The 21,768-nt window shown below is 43.2% G+C and overlaps 2 protein-coding genes across 3 annotated transcripts in view; both read right to left on the bottom strand.

The window, feature by feature from the left end:
* C17HXorf65 (chromosome 17 CXorf65 homolog) overlaps positions 1 to 15,908 on the bottom strand; it is a 54,966-nt gene extending 39,058 nt beyond the window's left edge. The window contains exons 1-5 of the mRNA XM_074561371.1: positions 15,723 to 15,908; positions 14,878 to 14,994; positions 14,486 to 14,560; positions 14,061 to 14,165; positions 4,056 to 4,134 (exon numbers count right to left, since the gene is read on the bottom strand). Of these exons, the coding sequence (XP_074417472.1) occupies positions 4,094 to 4,134; positions 14,061 to 14,165; positions 14,486 to 14,560; positions 14,878 to 14,994; positions 15,723 to 15,825 (441 nt within the window). The 5' untranslated portion in view covers positions 15,826 to 15,908 and the 3' untranslated portion in view covers positions 4,056 to 4,093. The remainder of the gene's footprint in view (positions 1 to 4,055; positions 4,135 to 14,060; positions 14,166 to 14,485; positions 14,561 to 14,877; positions 14,995 to 15,722) is intronic.
* Positions 15,909 to 16,369: 461 nt separating this feature from the next.
* LOC141732426 (uncharacterized) lies at positions 16,370 to 21,605 on the bottom strand. Of its 2 annotated transcripts, none has more exons than XM_074561370.1 (7): positions 21,527 to 21,605; positions 20,582 to 20,742; positions 20,214 to 20,355; positions 19,656 to 19,843; positions 19,483 to 19,561; positions 18,854 to 18,991; positions 16,370 to 16,522 (listed from the first exon to the last, which is right to left on the bottom strand). In XM_074561370.1, the coding sequence occupies exons 1-7, from the start codon at positions 21,591 to 21,593 to the stop codon at positions 16,500 to 16,502; spliced, it is 798 nt and encodes a 265-aa protein (XP_074417471.1). In that variant the 5' UTR covers positions 21,594 to 21,605; the 3' UTR covers positions 16,370 to 16,499. The 2 variants fall into 2 exon arrangements, with proteins under 2 accessions (XP_074417471.1, XP_074417470.1); XM_074561369.1 differs by lacking the exon at positions 16,370 to 16,522 and adding an exon at positions 17,931 to 18,070.
* Positions 21,606 to 21,768: the final 163 nt, after the last annotated feature.

The raw sequence follows: 21,768 nt of genomic DNA, 5'->3' as shown, positions 1-21,768 counted from the left end.
TTTCTCCTGCTGGTTGAAGACCCAATCTACAACGAATTTCTTTCACAAAAAGAAACTTCTCTTGTGCTTGAACTCCTGATAGTTATCAGTTCATAAACATGTCACTTCGGAAGACCAGGAGAGTACTCTCTCTAAACACTGACAGCTGGCCTGCAGCTGTTTCTGGCCTCCCTTTTTACTTGTAGTACCTCAGCACCTCTGACTACATTCTCAGTCAATGTATCATTTTGCTGCTAATGCCAAACAAAAACACACTCATAAAAACGTATACACGGAATCCCAAAATCTCACAACAAAGCAATAGAAACTGACAAAACCACAGAAGAGGAACCTTCCAGGATTTCAAGGTTGAGTGACAGTGTTACAACTGTAACACTGGAATCTACTCCTGCTTCTTCATTATTTTTCTAGGAACATTCTTCCTTTGCCATATCACAAACCATTCAGTCTTTGTCTGACAAATGCATCCTTCCCAGTATCAGAACTTTGACACATGGGTGTCCTTGGCTTGAAGAAGAGTCAAACAAAGAAATCAGGAGGAAACAAAGTAATGCAATCTGGAAAAAACTCAACAGCAGAGGAAATAAAAAAGAAGTTTCGAGAAGAAATCTTAGAAGATGGATGTGATGCATGAATTTTAGCATCAACATATGCTCCTGAGAGAAGAGCAAAATAATTCTGTCATAGTAATATCTGGAAAACTATCAAGTGTATGTCTCCATGATCCCTCTGTGCAAAAGTGAGTGGGGAGGAATTGCAGCATTACATTTCCCACACGTATAATAATTTTAGGGGGGGGGGGGGAAACACCTTCAAGATCAGTAACAGCCAGTAGTCTGGAGCAAAAATCTCAAAACCAGCAAATGATTCTGAAATAGTCTGCTCTCGTACCTGCACCCTGCACGGTCACGTTTGCTTTTAACAGGTGTTGACAACAAACGCTCCTTTGCATTTCAAATGTTGCTTTAGTTCAAAGCCCTCTTCAGAGGCTAAGAATAGTACACAACCTAACAGCTCTATAGTTCGTCTGCCTGTGACTCCACCACACCAACATTTTCTTTGAGAGGACAAGATGTACTTTGCAATCTGTTTTACAGTACCAATGCCTGAGCAGAAAGTCCAAATCAGACGTTTGTAAAGCAGGTGAAAAGACAAGTTAAGAAATCAGAAGAATAACATCGTTTCAACGTCTAAAGACAGAACCACCGCTTCTAAATCTAAGAGACTTTCCAGTATTACAAAAGATCTCAAAAACATTAAGGTGAAATGGACAAACAGGCCATAGGCGTGGAAAGAATGAATCCCGCATTCACTCACTGGCATGCATAATGTTTGTTAGAACTAGTTAGTCTGGGAATTACTGCATAGGACACAATAGGTCATTGCATAACAGCACGTGTGGGCAACAGCAGGTAGGACCTCCCGGGTACAGTACAACCACCCTCTGCTGACATCTAAACTAAGGCATGAGGTTACGGTATCTGATGCAAGTGAATGTGGAACTGTCCTCAAACACAGGTCTCATTTAACCCAATAAATTGAGAGAACATTGCTGTACCCATCAACATTAAGAACATTCACATGGAAAAGGGCAAAGATGCTGATACAGTCCAGTTGCAGAACTGAAGCAACTCAAATACACACACAGGCATCCTCCCTCCAATCCCATAATAGGATTTTAAGTGGCAGTATCACAGATCAATTCTTAGATTTGCTGCTGCATCATTTATTTCATTCATTGTGGTTTGTATCCCATTTGTGAGCAGGTTAAAGCTATCCACCATGTCATCTTCATGTTCTAGTGGCTCTCGAATAAAAAAATGTTACAAAATTCAGTTAAATTACACACTGTAATCCAGAATCTGAAAAAGTGAACTGGCAGGCTCTTTGTATTATAGCTGGGAAGGAAGATAATTTACTTTCCTGGTCATGTCTATGTACTGCTTTTTCATTTAGTCTTGCATGGTCTTTATTACAAGGAGCCTTCAACCTTGCATAGGTTTCTTACTACTACATGCGTACCATTATTATTATTATAATCATTTGAGGGGGAAGGAAACATGTAGGAACAACAGCCATGGACCAAGAGAAATACTCCTGTGCTAAATACTAAAAAAAAAAAAAAAAAAATGCAATTCTTACGCTCAGTTCTTACTTGTAAATTCCCTTAGTCAGTTCTGCAGCCTCAACAGGAATAAACATTGCTCTCCCTCAGTCAAGTGAGTAGCAATAACTCAAAGATATGCAAAGAAGAGAAGCACATTTTGAACTGTAAGTTAACATACCTTCAAGCAGACTGTTTCTTTTCTGCCTACAACTATGTTGCAAGCACGTCAAGAGTTAATTTACTAGCTCGTAAACTGAGAAATCTTTCCTTAACACAAAACCATGCTTTCTTGCTCCAGCCTCAGCCAGACTAGACAGGTCAGATGTCCCTACTGATTACGCTGTCCCTACTGATTACGCTGAACTTCACAGCTTTCCTTTACCTCCTTTTCCTTCTTTTAACAACAGCGTCTTCGCAGAGTTTTGTCTAGTTTAAACTAGCTCTCACTATCTCCCCCTCCCACCTTCAAAAAACCTGAACACTTTTCCCCTTTCACCTGCTACGTTGCTAGAAAATTCCTGCATTCTGGTCAAGAGGCAAACAAGATGAGAAGGGAGAGCTGGCTTAAGGCAAAGTGCTACTCTGCTGCAAAGGAGAAAGGGAGAATTTAAGGATGGCAAAACCTGCTGTGCAATCCAGTAAGCAAAAAGCTATGTAGGCAGGCAAACTGTACAAGTTTCTCCATCATGAGGTCTGTCCCTTGGCCATGTTAGCATATTGCTCAAAAATTTATTGATAACAAGACTTCATACTACAGTTAGACAGTGTGATTTTATATTAGACTTCCTAACGCACAGATTTTGAACAAGTGAGAGTTATGAGCAATTTATCTTGGGGTTAGTCAAGCTTCAAGATGGTAACAAATAATAATACCTACCTTCTACCATAAGTGTGTAAGAGCTAAAGTTCTTATGTGTGGCAAGTCTAAATTTTCCCTTATGCTCAAATACAGAACTGATTTTGGAAGAGACACATGTAATATCTAAGCACAGCATGTAGACTTTTCAGTGACGACTATATGTAGGGCACATTCCCTTCCCTGTAAATCATGTTTGTAGACCTCATAGAATCATCTAGGTTGAAAAAGACCTTTAAGATTATCAAGTCCAACTGTTAAACTAGCACTGCCAAAACCACCACTAAACCACGTGCCTAAGTGCTGCATCTACATGTCTTTTAAATACCTCTGGGGATGGTGACTCCACCATTTCCGTGGGCAGCCTGTTCCAATGCTTGAAAACCCTTTCAGTGAAGAATTGTTTCCTATTATCCAATCTAAACCTCCCCTGGTGGCACTTGAGGGCATCTCCTCTCATCCTATCACTTGTTACTTGGGAGACAAGACCAACCCCCACCTTGCTACAACCTCCTTTCAGGTAGTTGTAGAGAGTGAGAAAGTCTACCCCTCAGCCTCCTCCAGGCTGAACAACCCCAGTTCCCTCAGCTGCTCCTCATAAGGCTTGCACTCCAGACCCACTCACCAGCTTCGAGGTGGGTCCTCACCAGTGCTGAGTACAGAGGGACTGTTGCTGCCCCAGTCCTGCTGGCCAACCTATTTCTGATATAAGCCAGGATGCTGTTGGCCTTCTTGGCCACCCGGGCACACTGCCGGCTCATATTCAGCTGGCTGTTGACCAACACCCCCAGGTCCTTTTCCTCAAGTAGGATACTTGTATACCTCAAGTAGGATACTCAACCCCTCTCAAAATGATTAACAACTAGGAATTCTCAGTATTACATTTTCAACCACATAGTATGATGCAAGAGCTAAATAACTGTTTGAGAGAGCTTGGGATGTTAAGATTTCAGTGAAGACCGGAAGGATACAGTGAAGACTTGTATTCCTGTGAGCTGGAGAGCGTCTTCACTGTCATTAACTTATCGGCAGGGTTCACGTTTTGAAACAAAAACTGTAGCCAAATTATACAGTGAAAATTGTTCTCATTACCTTTTCCAGCAGCACCGCCTCTACTGCAAGGAACCTCTTCAGCAGACACCATGACACTGCTGGCCCACCTTTATCTCCACTAGAAAAGGAAGGAAAACACAGAAATTAATCTTCTCCTGCAAACATTTGCAGGCAACTGCTGTTCTCACTACAGTGTCAACACTTACTGAAAACAGAAACGATCACAACAATGCTAGAAAAACACACCCAACTCACAGTCCATTTATTCTTGTAATTCAGAAGATCACTGCTGGTGCACCCCCATACAAAGAACTCTAGGGTGGCTACTCGTAAGAGTAACAAATTCTCAACAGCCTTACTGCAAGTCTGTGACGCAGCAAAGTAATTTAACATTAACACATACATAAGCTATAAGGAGAGAGACAATATTGAGCTTACAGAGTATGATTATGGTGCCAACTCTTTGGCCTTGACACAGTCTCAGAGATTTCTTTAGCATTACACAATCTAGGGCATCCTGATTTACACAGACCCCAATGATTTGTTCCAGCCCCATCCTCTGACAAAAACTCTAGACTTTGTTAAGCTGGCTGTATTAATTTCTTCTGATACTAGAGATTTTCACAGAGGAAAACCACCGCCTCCTAAGTAATGCCTGATTACACCCGCTTTAACCAGGTTAGTTCGTGAACTTTTTCCAAAACATTATTTTGCAATGACTGAAAAACTAGTCCAGACCCACCAGTGTGAAAGAACCCCTGGGAGCAGATATTTTCTGGCAGCACTGCACACCCTATAATCACTCAAACCATCTAATTCCAAGTAACAGCACCAGAAAGCACGAACTAGTTTGCATTCATAATGACACGCAATTTCTTGCTCAGACCGTAACTGAGTTTCTTTCAACTCCACATTGTGAAGTGAGGCTTATTTTTTAAGCTGAAAGAAGAGTTTTAATTTCAAGGCACAAAACTTGAGGCCGTAAATGAAAACCAAATAAACACAGAAATGCTAAATGCAAAGGGACTCATCCGCAGCGCGCATCTACCTAGCAGATTTTCCAGACTAATCGTAACCACCGCAGCAACAGGAGTTACCATTTGTTACCTGCGAGATGCTATCTTCAAAGCTCATTTGGCATCATTTAAATGCTCACATTACTAAGCATGTTATTTAGGAAACAAAGCTCAAACGGCATCAACTTTAGCTGGTTTGCTGCTGCTAAACCCTTGTAGTGTTTTGCTAGGATTTTCAAGCAGAAAGAATGCCCAGTAGCCCAGTCAGAGCAACACAGTAGGCTGGATTTAAGGATGAACATGAATTTTCTAGTACACCACATAGCAAAGCAACAAAACCCCCAAACAAGTCTAGAACTATGTCTTTTATTTAACAACCTACTCTGAAACACCACTGTTTTTCAATAAATGCCACTTTAATCTGAAAACGAATTGCAACAGGCAATGATTCTTTCTGAAAAGACTGTAAGACTAATTCCGTCTGTCCTGCGTTTCATAAATATTTCAAGCAAAAATCCAAAACAAATGAGAAAAAGCATTGCTCTTTTCCTTGAAAAACAGACTGATAACAAGACCTGCAGCAAGATTTCTATGAAAGCGAGCTTAAAATCGTAACTATTAAAAGTTTAAGAACAGCAAGGTACCTCACCTCCAGGAGCTGAGCCTGAGGGTGTCTGCGCCTCAGCGAGCCATGGCGGAGCCTGGCAAAGCCACAGCTTTTCCAAGAAAAATATCCCGACCCCAGGTGGCTCGTGGCTGCCCATGGCTGGCATTAGTCATGGGTAAAGACAACTTGCCCGCCATTTTTCCCTGAATTCATGTGTAGGCAGAAAAATACGGGCCCCAAGCTGGGATGAACTGCAGGCCTCCCCGGTCTCCTACTGAGGTGAAGCGCAGCCTCCCCTCACCACAGGAGGCTCTGCCACCCGTCCCCCCCCCAAGCCCCCCAGTTTCTGCCTCAGGACTTACCACAACCACGACCCAAAAAGCACAATTTCAGCAGCGCGGACAAATACTCCTTGCCTGCTCAGAGTTACAGCACGAGTGAGTCTGTCCAGGGACACGGCAGGTGCCTGGACAACAGCCCCACACAGCTGTGCCCAATGCCCGCAAACGAGGGGGAGCGGGGCTGCTCCTGAGGGTGGGCTGCCCTGCGCCCCCCACGGCCACCCCGGCCGGCACCTTTCTCTGTAACGTCTTTTGCTAAATAAATATGCTTTGGAACGGGTACATTTCCATATTTGTACTCCTGAATTTCCCAGGTTAACTGAACAAAGACAGATTTTTATATCCAGTGTGAACAAAGAACTTCCTAGAAGAAGGGAACGGGACGCCGAAGCCCGTTCCCAATCAGCGGGAGGAGGCAGCAAGGTGTGGCACGTGCTGCAGAGATGGGCAATAAACAAATGCAGCCCCTAATTCTGCGGGGGATGTGTCGAACTCCATGCGCTGCAAGCACAAAACCAGAGTACGCGCACCTGCACGGCTTACAGCCATTAAGTAGAAGCTTTTCTCTGTTCCCAAGAGCTTCTAAGACAAACGTGATAAATATTCTTCAGGACAAGAAACACGTAGTTAGGTGTAAAATAGGCAGAAAAGATAAAAACCAGTAAAAACAGTAACAGATTTCTCTACTGAATTAAGTGGGTTTGACAACCATAAAATCACTCCCCTGCTAGTTTAAAAACCCATATGCTGTCATGGTACCTGAGGTCTGCTCAACTTAACCGATCCTTTTTTAAACATGAATAGTGATTTTTATAACAACTACAATACAAATAGCATGGCCTTGAAGCTTTGCACACAACTCAAATATTGCTAAGTCTCTGTTCCTCCAAATTTCCCTCCAAGAGTCTGCGACTGGCCCTTTTGGACACTGTAGTGGAACCCCACTGTTAGATTAATAACCATTTGGCCCAATCTCATTGTAATTTCAATGGGAAAAGCAAAAGGTAATCTACGAGTCACCTACTGTCAGCAGGCAAGAAATATCCTAACCTGAAAGTATCCTGATCATAAAAATATTGGAAATGATTGCATTGCGTTATTTATTTTTCCAGCCTATGAATTCTTCAGGTCATTCAGCGCTTCTGTTCTGTCCCAGTGTTCGAGCCCTACATAGTCTCCATACTTCTTCAGCCACCACTCTCGTAAAACTGGAAAAGAGACGACTTTTGGGGCTATGCAACTGAGAAACTACAAGAAAAACCACATTGTTTTGTATAAGCCCAGCCTCTTAAGCAGAAATTCCTCTGCCATCACACTTTGCCAGGTCTGAAGCCCTGAAAGACTGCTTCACCATCCCACAGCGGGCTTTCCAACAGAGCAGCTGATACCCACACACTTTGCTTCCTACAGTGCAGCAACAACCTCTGCTGCTGGCCTTTAGACCAGTGCATCAGTTTGCTTTACATACTCAGGAAGTATTCCTATTTTCTTTCACAGGTAGCACTAAAGCTTTAATGGCCACATCACTCTAGGACCTCTGCTTGGCCTCACATGAAGCATTACTGTACTCTATTTTGTGAATTCAAGAAGGTACCTGAAAACTGTGAAGATCTGCCACGGATAAGCAGTTTGGTGGCAAAAAAATGGCACAGCAGAGTTTCGAAAATCTTGCTTGAGTACAATACCTACTTGTCTGTCTTGAAAAAAAGGATTTACAGGATCAGGCTGCTACACAAGTGACTGAATAGGAAGAAAACACACCATCATCTATCTTTGTGAAAACATCTGAACACCTACAATAGTCCCTTGCTGAAAGGAAAATAACTTTCCAAACGATAATTAATTTTCTAGATAAGAAACTTCTCTCTTTTCTTCAAGAATCTCTTACTTAGCTCCTCTTTTCCCTAGATACATTGGCCTTCTGTTAAGTCTGCATTACGTGAGGCAGGCTGGTCTCAATGACACACTGGTCAACAGCATACTCAAAGACTCCCCTGTAACTGTCCCTTCTGGCCTCTCTGTGATGGGGACAGAATGGGGACACAGCTCAAAGCCATGCCTTTGAAAAGACTCCCACTAACAGGTGCCCCTCAGCTGTAAGAGCTGGTGTTTTAACTATGTAGAAAACCAAATTATTTTTTGTGGAAAAAAAAAAAAAAAAAAAAAAAGGAAAACGCTGGCACCAGCCTGAACCGGAGTACGGAGAATGCGCTGGTACCAGCAGGGAAGGAGGAGAGACCTCAGGCGCAGACAGATTGCGCTCTCTCTTCTCTGCTGGTACCAGCACATCCTCTCACCTCCATGTACCACTGCTGCCCCAGGCCCCGACATCTCTCTGGTCCCTCCCTGTCACGCTGGCTGAGTCAGCAGAGGTGAAGTTCCAGCAGCATGGAAGAATCCTTCACGGCTGCAGCTGGCACACATGAAGACTCTGTGCACTAAGCAGGGAAGTAAATGAAGCAAAATGGCTCAGGTAAGTCTGTGACACTTAACTATCTGCCTCCTGTATTACAATCAGAGGCTTAGGGAGAGAATATGGAACATCAGTTTTATCACACGGAACTAATGCTAAGGATTCACAAATATTAAACACCAGAAAGCCATCACTCAGAAGCTAAGATAACTGCGATAAGAAGCTGAAAAGCAGAACAGAATTAGGAAAATATAGGACAAAGGAGAGAGACACAAACACATGGTAAGTAACATGAACTGCGGGGAGATGGAAGAAAATTAAAGAAAGTAAGTAGAGAACTGAGTTATCCTTCTGTAACTTCTCTGAATGGTTCACTGCTGATGAAAATCCCATAAGCAGTATCATTTATCATGTGAGTAAATGTACTTCTGGTAGAATTCCTGGCATATCTCACCTGATCTCTAGGTCTGTTTCCCAGGCATTAAGTCAAAATCTCAATGGCAGTCCGAGTGGTCTGCAAATCAAAGAGTGTCCATTTAAACTGGAACAGTCCTGATCTGTGAATCCTAAACAGAGTGTAGAAACGCACAGAGCAGAGACATGGTAGCAATAAAGACCAGGAGAAAGATGGACAGAGAGAGGAATGCAAAGGTGTGCTGAATGGATGCACTATGTGAAACAGCCCAGCTGTGTATCACAAGTTCTGCACAAAAAAAACCCAGAGTACATTGAGTAACAGAGTAGATAAGATCCACAAGACAAAGAGTAGGGAATTTCCCCAAAGCAGAAAGCCCAATAGCCTGAAGAAGCTACCTTTATCTCTCCTGGGGGCAAAAGTGCTGCCAGAGAGTCGGGGAAGGGGGAGAGTTAAAGTTCAGATACCACTCACAGCAACGCTTTGCATCTGATTTTGAGCTTGGTTCTGCTACCTGCCTGCAGGGAGGGCTGGGAGGAAGAAGCAGCCATGCAGAAGCATTACGGTTATGTGACAGAAAGAGGAAGAAAAATACACATACAGCTATTTTTGATTTTAAAGATGCCTCCAGCACCAGTTCCCTGTAGCCTTCTCCTTTCTCAAAGAAAAAAGAAAAGGCTGGTTCATGAGAGGAGAATTTCAGTTTGTAAGTAGTGTCTTACCAAGACAAGAAAGACAAGGACAAGACTATGCAGACATGAACACAGGCAAGAGCCAAAGCAATGGCAAACTAGGCCAAGAAGTACACAGCAACAAATCACAAAGATCGCAAGTCTGCATGTGAGGTCAGAAGCACAATGCTGTTGTATTGCTATTTCATTTCAGGTGTCTGGGTCAGTCACTCTGGGAAATGCGTAGGGCTTTCTCTGTCTTAACTCTCTCCACTCCTTTGCCAGCCTGGGAGCAGCAGAGCCCTGGCTAGAACGAGTTTCTTCATTGTGGCTGGAATGAATTTTCCTTTAAATTCCCAGAGCGTTCAAGTCAGCTCTGCTAGATTAGGCTTGAATTACTCTACATTTCTGTCTGGAATAGCCAGGTATGAGCTACTTTAGAGGAAAGTTCATTACATCCTGAACAGACGGAATGTTCCCAAGACAAATCTCCTCCCAGTTCCCAGCTAACTGAGCTTGCTTTACAAGCATTTACACACACCAGGGCAGGTCAACTGGGGTGCACGAGAACTGCCCCCCGCTGCCCCTCAGCACCACCCAACGAAGTATGAACAGTAACTCGAAGGGGAAGTAGCCGCTTGGCTGCACAGCCTCCTGTTCAGATTGCAGCTGGATCCAGCTTGCTTCTTGACGAGATTGAACTCTTCCACAAGGTGAGTTTCTCCTTGAGTCCAGGATCTACACAACCTGGTCTCAAATTTCCTCCCAGTCCAGAAGGTGAATGTGGTGGGAAGAAAAAAACCCACAAAATAATAAAACCTGAGGGAAGTAATTCTGCTGCACAAATACTTCCTTTCTGAGCTTAGCTATAGGTTTTGGAACTGCAGTTTGCTAAGAGAGGGTGGAGAAGCCAAGGTAAGCAAAGGATTTATAACACTACGAAGTCTTCCTCGTTCTTAGTTACTGCTGACCTACAAAGTCCAGGTAAACGCACTACAGCAAAACTCCTTAGGGTGGTAAATCATTGATGGGGGACATTCGCTGATGGACTTACTACGGATGCAAGAACATTCATATCTTAAAATTTAAAATTATTTCTCCAGGAGAGAGTTCAAGGACTGTTTAGCTACTATACAACACTTCTTTCAATAGAAAAGAAAAAATTAACTCTTGCTTCTCTGACAAGACCAAAAAAAACCCCACACGTCCTGACGTCATCTATAGCAAAATATATTGAAATTTCATCTAAGTGGAGTAAATCCAACTTCACAGCAGCACGTAGTAAGAGAGGACCACGTCTGTTTATAGTTCCAATTTCTAACTTCTGCAGTAGTGGTATAATGTAAAACCAAACCACGAATATCCACTTTTTTCTCTGATCTCTCCCCTGGTATCATTTGTGAGCATATTCATTATCTGGCCCTTTTCCAAAAAGCTGTTAGCCCAGGATCTACATGTAGGACTGTGGTAATTCTCCCTTCCTGCCTTCTAACATTGCAGTATAGCTCAGTTTGTGGATCCTAAAGAGCTTGGTGCTTCAGGCAAGCTGCTTTTGAAAACACTGTTTCTTATGGCTGCCAAAGAGCAACTGGCCTCAACATCCAATGTTACAAGAGGCCCTCAACCTACACACCATGTTGACTTCCTTGTTGACCACAACCCAGTTATCAGCTAGTACCTCCCCTGGCACTGTTTACAAAGGCCAACCTTTCAGACCTACGCACAACGGCTCTCCAGTAGAGTTTAATAAGAGCTGGGCACCTGGAAACCACCAGCTTTTTTAATGCCACATTCTTCACTTTATCTATGTTTGGCTTAGCAAATATACTCCAAGAAATAGGCTTATTAGCAGTTTTTCTCCCAATAAGAATACCACAGGTGTACACTTTGCATGGTTTTGGAACTACAAAATATATGGAATTCTTTGCTTTATTGCTCAAAGGTGTAGGAGCGATGGACTGCAGCAGACTTCTCACAGAGAACTGCGTATTTTCTGCTATTTTGGGCTTTGATTTGGCAGAACTTACATCGGCTGACAGATGGGTGAGGGGGAGATTGCCACGTCCCAACAAATTTTACATCCCCACAAATCCAAAGCAGACACTACTTCTGTACTTCCCCAGTATCAGCACAATCTCATTTTGCAGCTCCATTGCTTCATGCCTTTTGCAGCTGCAGTCAACAACGCAGCAAGTCACTAACATGATCTATGGTGACTGTTCCTGTACCATCAAAGTATTATGTGTCTTAGTACTTCTGCAAATCTCACAGAGAAGAGATGCTACCTGCTGGATTCCAAGTATGCATTAAAATATGTCAGAACAAATGACACACACACAGAACAGGTGTTATACTGAATGCATTTGAAGCAGAGGAATACAGTGTCTCCATAACCACAGATTTCCTCCTTTAATTTAACAGAAATTAGTTGCTGCTTTTACTTCCAAAGCCCGGAGTTGGAATTTGAACTGCTGGGTGACTGAGATCTCCTGAGCATCGGTTCCTTGTAGAAAATATGAATACTACTTTCTCACGACATGAACAGCTAAATACATCCAAGACTGTCATGCAGTTCTCACATAAACAGACACAGGTGGATTTCACTGTACACTGTCCCTACATCACTAGCATATAGGGTATATCTTACTGGAAAGTCCCAACAGCCCTCTGTCTTATTTGCGGGCCACTGTTAGAAAACACATTTTGGAGATCTTTTTGTTTAATTCAAAATATTTTCAGCAACAAAAGAGTTGCATAAAACCAAGTGTTCCAACTTCAAAATTGTTCGTGAGTTCTCTGAGATCAATATACCGCTGGGTGTTGTATAGAGAAAAGTCATGTTCTCACTGATTATGTTTTACAGCCTTTTTTGTTGTTTAAGAGGAACCTTGAAGAAGAAAGGTTCATCTGTATCTTTTACAAGATTATCTAAAACTTTATATGCAGTTTTAATATGTTTCTCATTGTGCTGCATATGTACAAGTACTTAGCACACAAAACCAGCAGGACTGCTGATTCAATAGGTACGTGAAAGATGGGACAGAGTCCATCCCACGGAGATATGACCCGCCTAAGGAGTTATGAAGTTATTTATAGAAGTTGGCCAGGTAAAAGTTGAGATGAAAGTACTAAGGACGTGTTAGTTGAATACTTCAGCAATTCCAAAAATAAAACTACTGGGTTAAAGATTTCAATGACTTGGATGATGGGACAGAGTGTATCCTCAGCAAGTTCGCTGATGATATCAAACTGGGAGGGGTGGCTGACACTCCGGAGGGCCGTGCTGCCATCCAGCGTGACCTGGACAGGCTGGAGAGCCGGGCAGAGAAGAATCTAATGAGGTTCAACAAAAGCAAGTGCAAGGTCCTCCACCTGGGGAGGAAGAATGCTAAGCACCAGTATAGGTTAGGGGTGGACCTGCTGGGAAGTAGTTCTGAGGAGAAGGATCTGGGGTTCCTAGTAGACAGTAAATTATCCATGAGCCAACAATGTGCCCTTATTGCCAAAAAGGCCAATGGAATCCTGGGCTGCATAGGGAAGAGTGTGGCCAGTAGGTCGAAGGAGGTCATTCTCCCCCTCTACTCTGCACTGGTGAGGCCACAACCGGAATAGTGCATCCAGTTTTGGGCTCCCCAGTTCAAGAGGGACGGGGAACTACTGGAGCGAGTCCAGCGTAGGGCAACTAGGATGATTGAGGGACTGGAGCATCTCCCTTATGAGGAACGGCTGAGAGAGCTGGGACTCTTTAGCCTGGAGAAGAGAAGGCTGAGGGGAGACCTTATTATGGCATACAAGTATCTAAAGGGTGGGCTGAAGGAGGATGGTGCCAGACTCTTTTCATTGGTTCCCAGTGACAGGACGAGGGGCAACAGGCACAAGTTAGAACATAGGAAGTTCCGTTCAAATACACGGAAAAACTTCTTTACAGTGAGGGTGACAGAGCACTGGAACAGGCTGCCCAGGGACGTTGTGGAGTCCCCTTCTCTGGAGATTTTCAAGACTCGCCTGGATGCAGCCCTGAGTAATGTGCTCTAGGCAATCCTGCTTTAGCAGAGGACTTGGACTAGATGATCTCTAGAGGTCCCTTCCAACTCTGAAGATTCTATGATTCTGTGAAAGATGAACCAACCTGGGGCTGCAGCTTGTCCTGACAATTTCTGTGATTCACCATACAAGTCCAGTGTCTGCAAGGATCAAGGCTTCATTTAGCAAAGTTATTTAACACATACCTGGCTTCAGACTGATTCACTCATGAACTAGCTCAGTGACACTATTATTTTCTCATAGAAATGAGGTATTTACTATTTCAGGCTTCTGGGAAAAAAACCAACAAATCGTGTGTTTCATCAAGGAATAAACCAACAAGCATAACGATTGCCTCCAAAACTCAGTACCCAAGCAACTCTCATTTGCCATGATTAGTTTCCCAGTTTCTTTGGAAGGAGAAGCCACAGTTTTATTCTTGGTGCCCTGTGGTGAATGACTCTTTTTACCTGCGATAGAAACACAACACACTCATGGATAGGTGTTGGGGACCTAAAGAAAGTTTAAGCATTCGTTTCATCCAGGTCAGGGGCTCACCTTCTGTGGATGGAACTTCCAAAGGCAAGATTGCTTGTTTGCTGTATTTTCTGGATTTCACTCTGGTAGGTGACACTTTCGGATCTTCCCTCTTCCCCAATTTAGCTGCAGAGAGAAGAGAAAAAGGAGCTGATAAGAGAAGAGCAAATGTAATTCTTGTAGTTCCACGGTATGCACCATGTCATCTATGAATCCAGTACTTCATGCAAAATGCAAAGATGTTAACAAGCATTTTCTTCTTACAAGAAATAAGTTAGTTTTAGTTTTTTAGTTATGGAAAGAAAGACTTCCCATTTTGACTATAAATTTAAAACCTCCTCCTTTACTTCAGGCTTTTATTCCTACCCTAGGAGCACAACTGATGGTATTCTCTCCTCTCATGTTTGAGAAGAAGGTTATAGAAACATCTACTTCAGGTTACTTACCCAGGAACTTTGGAGTGACAATGCTGTGATCTTTCAGCAGTGGTGTAAAAACAGCTTCTTGGGAACCTTCATGTCCTGTGAGGAATAAAAGCACAGTGTTAAAACCAGAAATTTGCGAAAGGACGTTTGCTGCAGGTAGAACTGGGACTATCAGGAAATCTCTGTCACACACAATCCAGACTTCCACTACACCGTTTTCAAAAGCAGCCTTAATTTCAACATCATTAGGTCCTATTGTCTCTGAGTGAAGCTAAGGATGCACAGAGGCTCAAGCTGAGAATACAGAATGAAAATCCCCTTTAACTTTCAGCCTTCACCTGTGTGGGGGTATTTCTTCAGCTACAAAGGAAAATAAAAGCATCTCTAATACAGAGATTTACAAACTCACATACGTGTGACTTTGAGTACCACATAAAACTCTCTCTCACTCAGGAGCTGCGATGCGTAGTGATCCTGGTTCTGGAGCAAATTCTTCACCTGGCCATTCTCATCTGCCAATTCAATTTCACCTGCAACACACAGAAGTCTAGGTCAGGGTTCAAGGGCAGGAAGCTATTAAGAACTATGGCAATTAAACTCAAGACATGTCTCAGCTATGCAAAGGTAATCCACATCTGATAAAAAGCCCAAAGTCTGGGTGCATTTTAGTGGAGTACTATGATTCAGGACCATCTCAATTATCTGCCTCTCATCCTAGCGGCCAGTCAGCCAAGTTACACCGATGCATATGTTTTTTGTCAAGGCAAAAACTAGGTCATAGAACTCAGCAAAAACCTCTTTTGCTGTGGAATAAGCTTGCTTGTAATACACTGCACTTGGTATGATCTAGGAGAATTCAACGGATAGCCATTATGTTTATATTCATCAGCGGCAACTTGATAGGCTTAGTTAACATGACTGTATTCGAAGACTGTAGTCAATATCCTCCTTGGATATTTTCTTCAGATGGACATTTTCATTGGATCTTGTCTTCTACCAGCATTTAAAAGCATTGTACCTATCTGTGTATGTATAAGAGGCAAGGATCAACCAGATAATGAGCACAGCCAAGGGCAGCGTCAGTAACTGCAACCAACACCGTCAGGAACATTAATCTGGCTTTGCTAACAAACTGGGACGCTTGACGACAGTTTCACACTGGAAGACAGAATCAGCAGAAACCACACAGCTCATTTCAGAACTCGGAGCCACACAAACATAAACCAAACAGGTTCCTCTTCAGGGAACTCAACCATACCTTCCTTCTCACAGCCGCAGCAGCGTTTGATGCTCTCCAAGAGAAGCTGAACTTTACACTGAATGTTGAAAAGGGCCTTGTCATTTTCTGTGAAAAGAGGCATAAGTCAAAGCAACCGAAGAAAAAACAACAGCCCTATGACCCTTCTCCAAATTCGAAATTAAGTGACCCTGCACTTGACCACTCCTATCAGCAGTCTCAGGGAACGTGAGGGGACTTCACAGCTACTCCAGATAGCACTGGACTTCCAGAAGATTCCACAGACCACTAGAAAAAGAGCTATCAACAGTAAATACTTCAAAAGTAGAACAAAAACAACGGTTGCACCACTCCTCCTCCTATTTGTTCTTTCCAAGGCACTATTAACAGAGCATGAAAAGAAATGCTGTGTGAAACTCTGGTCTTTTCATTGATATTCTTTGGTTTTGTGGGGAAAAAAAAACACCCAAAACATTTTGAAACTCAAAAATGTTTACTTATAACTGAAGTGTACTTGTTAAGAAAACCACAATTGGGGAAAAAAGGAAACTTGGATCAAAATTCCATACACATATCCTTGTTTTGATCTAAAATAAAACCCCATTTTCCTTGCAAAAACCATTACAATGAAAAACGTATCAAATTTTATTTACTATAGCCTTCCACCCAGCCTTTTACAAACATAACCTGGAACCATAAGTCACAGAGATAACTTTATCAGCTGTCCGGGTACCTTGTTTCCCTGTGGATATTACAGGGACAGCAATCACTGAAGATGCTTACCTCCATGTAGTACTGTTATAAACATACCTGCTGATAACCTAAAAAAGAAAGCAATGAGGAAAACAATGACAGTTTTTTCACTACTGTGTTCTAGAACAGGCAATCACAGAAAGTGACCTACAAGTGTTCTGTAGTGTTTGCCTGTAGGTATGGTTTGCTTCCTAAAATCCTCCCATTTTCTAAAAAGTCCCTTCAAAGTGTCACAAAGTACCTAAATTCTTCCAAGGTGAAGTTGCGAAGGAACCAAAACAAACCTTTTGGGCTTGGGAGCAAGCTCAGAAAACGTGGAACCACCGCAATGAGTGGACGAGGGCAAAAGACCTTGCAGTCCCCCTGGATCCACCAGAGACACCAGTTAGCGGAAGCAAAACTGAGAGCTTCCACTTGGCTCCTGGGCACTGATGTCTCACAATGGTTATGCAAAGGCAGAAGAAGTAAACACAGATTTGTGTCTAGGAACCAGGAAGGAGTGGGTTCACAAGCCTCTTCACACATTAACAATTCAGTAAATATTGCAATGAGAGGACAATAGGCTTCGCTGTTGGAAACAGTAGGCTGAAGCCTACCTGTGGGGGTTGCCAAGGTACTGTGCTGGCTCACAGTCAAGAAGTTTTATGTTGCTGCACTTCACCTAGACCTAAGGAATAGTGCACAGAAAGAGATGGAGCAGGTGTTCTGATTCCGCTCCTGTTCCACAGAAGCAAAGCCCACTTCACATGAGATGCTCTCAAAGCATCGTACAGACAGGCCAAAAGAGTAAGAATGGCAGGAAGGATATTTTCAGTTTAAAGATCAGGGTCCCAAAGCACTGGACACCAGCAGCTACAGTGATGCCTGCAGTCATCATTAGAAGGAATAGTTTAAGTGTACTCTGCTCAAAAATCACATCTCTAGAGACCTTCAAGGTGTGCCAGCAGATCTTACTGAGACCAACAGGAGTATATTGAAAACAGGCACAGACAATGTAGAAATGCTGGGCACAGCATGCAAGTATGGATCTAAATTATACTTGAAAAACCCTCACAAATATCTTCCGTATCAGAGATCATAAAGGTTATACAGAATGCATTGATAAGCAGGGTCTCTTACGCCACCCGTGGCCTCACATGTTTTCTGCTTTACTGACTTAACAATGAAAACTATAAAATTAGTAAACAATGCAAGAACCTCAGCTTCCTTCTCAAGCCTGCAAATTCTTGATAATCCAAGGTAAGTGTGAAAGTATTTCAACAAGGTTAAGAAAACAGAATATGGATTATTCATTGCATGTTTGACCAAGCACATCTCTAACTAAATACATATCTATTCTGACACTTCAGGTACCGCAGCTCTGTCTGCAGACATACACTCTTTCCCATAATCCACCTTTAGCCATTGCCAAAGATAAGCTAAGTTCCTCAAGAAAACGAGCTGGTGGCTGTTTTACTTTGCAGAAGACGAAATACTTCTGCTTGCATCTCTTCAATCCTCTCAGCAATGCAGCTCCTCTTTATTTCCAGCAGCAGAGCTTCATCCCTCTTTGTGGCCCAAGAATCCAGCAGCTCAGAAGAGGGCTGAGCTCCCCACGCTTGTTTCGTGTTTGCGCTCTGTTACAGAAATTCAAAACATAAGCAGAGTGCAAGTTCAGTGGACAGCATCAAGGGACTGCTATGCCCCCACTAAGACAGCCCAGTCTAATGGGCAAAAACCAGGACAGGAATACTGCCAGCACTGTACACTTACTCAGTGACTCTAGCGTATGTGGCAAGCTGCACACTGACAGTACGTTCAGGCCTTTGCAAAGCTCACTGGATCTGAATTTCAAAATAATGCAAACGATGCATCCCTAATTACAACAACACCGCACCAGTAATAATTTCAAACTCTAAGCATCACAATCTGAAAATTCAACAACAGCTTGAGGAAAACATTCAGTTCAGAAGGCATCCTGCTTATTTTAACTCTTTGTTTATTTACTGCTATAAGCCAGTACACGTGAAGAGAACCAGCTGCCTTATTCTCTTGCTGGTAAATTAATCCCTGAGATAACGGATCTTGGCTGCATTACGACGTTTTTCCCAGAAACCTTTTGTGAGGAACAAAAAAGCTCTAACAAATGAATTCATAAGAAACAAAAATCCCCTGTTTCTCTAAGTACCTGGTGACAGAAAGGAAGAAACAAGTCTACATATGTGAATTAGCCAAGCACTTTGGTCTGCTTATTGACCTTGTGGTGACTTCTTTTCAATGACCTGCAGCTCAACAGCAGGCGTTTGCGTGTGAGTTTTACCACGGCACCAAGGATGAGAGACAACTTCTCCCATTTTGTAATCTTACATCCTACTCACTACAGGGAAACAGAAACTGCAACACAGACGAAGGTTTGTTACCTGGATTAACGCGGTCTGAAGGTTGCTGCAGATTTACCAAAGCTTGTTTGATCTCACACAGAGTCTTGGCAAGGGGGGAAGCTGCTATCAGGCCCTCCACCTCCAACTCAGTCAGATAAGCCAAATGGAGATCTAAACCTGAAGAAAACGAGGGATCACTTTTAAGCCTAAAGGAAGAGGAGGCTCTTCATGGCTGGATGACTGCAACATACGTGTATTGAGCAGACAGAATGCCTACCCAGAGGCTGCGAGGATCACAGAACTGATGGTACAGAATTTTTCTGAGCTCCCCATATTAGCATGTAATTAGTATAACGACACCCTTCTCTTCCCTATAGGTGGTCGTTTAATAAATCAGTGTAAAGGGTCTGTGGGGACAAAAGCTTCTTGACTTCCCTCTTACAGAGGAAGCAGAAGTGGCTTTCCTGAACTGGAGAAATTTCAGTTCTCCACCTCAGCAAAAAAAATGTACATAAGTAAGAAATAGCATAAATAAGAAAAAGTAATTATACATTTGCTCTGTTAGCAAACGTACATACCCTCTCTTAACCTAGACTTCACTTAATCAGCCTTCTACTGTGATCTCTGAAAACCACCCATGGCACCCACAACTAAGTCACTGCCCTTACCATGATCTTCGTGTCCAGGGAAGCTGGAAAAAGCATCTGTCCTACTAAAGAGCTCACATTGCTGAGGCAGCTCACGATCCTGTGGGATAAGGCCCAATAGTTAAAGAAATGGTTATGTGGAAAATCTAGCAGAAAGGTGAGAGATGTCACAATAACAGACAACTGCAACTCACCTGCCCTTCCACTACTTCTGATTTACTTTCACTGGCCAGGCTGCCCAGTGAGGGTACAACTGCCACCACATCCTGTCCTTGGACTTTCTGCTCCATCTCTCGTTTCACAGCTATGTTCTTGTATAGAGCATTCCCAAGTAGCATTTCCAAAGCTTTCATTAACTCTGTTGCCTCTTGCCACGGAGCACCTAATGAACCGACAAGCAATTAAAGCGGACTTCTACAGAACCACATGAAGAACTGTAATTATCTCCAGAGCAAAAGCAAGAGTAAGAACCTTTCTTTGGAAATGCCACAAGATGGCTCCAAGATGCCTCACGCTGTAACATTTCCACGTAACTCTGTTGCTTACCCATTCCTAAGCTGACAGACCTGTCTTCTCATTGAACTGGCACGAAGACAGGCTGTCAGTTCTTACAGAACCACAACACGGAAAGACACGATCTTGTGGGAACTCTTCTCATGCGTATGAGCCATGCTTTTTTTTTAACTTTTAATTTTTAGGATGCTACCCCTTACACTGTGCTTCTCTCTTGCTCTGCGCTCTGATTCTCTCACCTGCTTGGAAGTTGTTGCTACAGCGTTCATCATATTGTTCAACGCCCACTGCTGCCCAGCTGCTGTCTGCCGGTTGATGCCCACCAGTCCTTTGCCTGGCGAAGATTTTCAGGCTTTCAGAGTCCAGTGCTTGCACCATGTCCTGTTTACAGAAATAAGCACTATTATACTTTGCGAGCCTCACAATCCACTCATTCCACATTCTGCCTCTCATATCAAAACACAGATTAGCATAAACTATTTTACGCCAGAATAAGGTACCGAAAGGACTAAGACCTATCCCTCAGTAAATTGCCACTTCAGGGCAACCACTTCTCTTACAAATTTCCCAGTTCCAAGACTTCCCTCAATTGTTTCTTCACACTAACCATTAGACTTTGAATCTGCTGGCTGATGCCGTTGTAAAACACCAACACATCCATCCTGTGCTTTGCCAGCTGAGATGTAAGGTGCAAATTCTGATCTTCCAGCTTATCGTACAGCGTGCGAACACTGAAATCCTCCAGAACTCTCAGTGCAAAACGATCTCCTGAAACACAACGTAAGTCTCACGCTCCACCACTGGCCACAAGCCTATTCTAGTTTATTTCCCAGAAGGGGCAGTGCCTATCAACAGGAGCGCACTGTGTCCGTTTTGTGTGCTGTGAAGGAGGAAAATGGATGAGGCAAGAGATGTAAGAGAGGGAAGGATGTTAGTGAGGGGAGGATGACAGAGCATTACTATCAACTCTTAACTTGTTCAGTAAACCGTCAGGGCGCTACTTTTCTGTAAGCTGTTATCCTCATCACTAGATGGTGCCATCTGCTGGGCTCTAGACTTGCTGTACCCTGCAAACATCCTGAAATTCCCAAGCTGAGGTCATCCCCAGAAGGCCCATGAGTCACGTGCCTTCAGAGAATAGAATGACCAACAGAAGAACCCAAGGAAATACTTTTAAATATGTTTATTTTCTTCACTTGTCATTTGAACCCACTGTTGTTTTAAAGGACTTTTCAGGGTTGGCCACTTACCCTCCTAACTCATAAGGAAGAAAACACTAACCCTCCAATGACAGAGGTTACACCCCACAGCTGAAGAAAGCAAATGAACCTAGAATGGAAGCGTGAGTGGTGTGTGTCTGTGTGTCTAAATGTGTGCAAACACACTGAGTGCAGAGCAGCCAAAATGCCTGTGTGACCTCGTGTGTGTGCACAAATTTCTGGGCAAGTAGGTATCAAAATACCATACTAGAGAGTTAAGAGTAGACAACAGAATGGAGAGTAAGTGGGAAGAAGCCAACGTCAGAACAGCTGGGGTTGGCACAGCACTTCACCTGCATTAGGCACAGCTCCTTTCTCTCCAAAGCCAGCATCTTCTCCAGAACCATGAGGACCAACCATCTGATAGAACTGAAGGCTAGAGGGAATGACAGAAGAGGGTGAAGAGCATCTCACTCTTCTCAGTAAAATCAGATACTGCAGTATCCCTAGCCTAGTTCAAGCAGGATAGGTTTCTTGCCTAGATTTAAGTCAAAACACACAGGGGAAGCCTGGGACAGGTAATCCAGCAATAATA

Source organism: Larus michahellis, chromosome 17, assembly GCF_964199755.1.
Source record: "Larus michahellis chromosome 17, bLarMic1.1, whole genome shotgun sequence".
NCBI classification, from domain to species: domain Eukaryota; kingdom Metazoa; phylum Chordata; class Aves; order Charadriiformes; family Laridae; genus Larus; species Larus michahellis.
The sequence above is the reverse complement of the archived record's forward strand: the minus strand, read 5'-3'. Positions and strand labels throughout refer to the sequence as shown.

What these genes read in the sequence shown, in the direction of transcription:
- LOC141732426 (XM_074561369.1), bottom strand. Translation starts at nt 21,593, where the DNA reads ATGGTTGGTCCTCATGGTTCTGGAGAAGATGCTGGCTTTGGAGAGAAA. An exon ending in AGGAGCTGTGCCTAATGCAG is followed by an intron (nt 20,743 to 21,526) that starts GTGAAGTGCTGT and finishes GTTGTGTTTCAG; the next exon opens with GAGATCGTTTTGCACTGAGA. An exon ending in AGCAGATTCAAAGTCTAATG is followed by an intron (nt 20,356 to 20,581) that starts GTTAGTGTGAAG and finishes TTCTGTAAACAG; the next exon opens with GACATGGTGCAAGCACTGGA.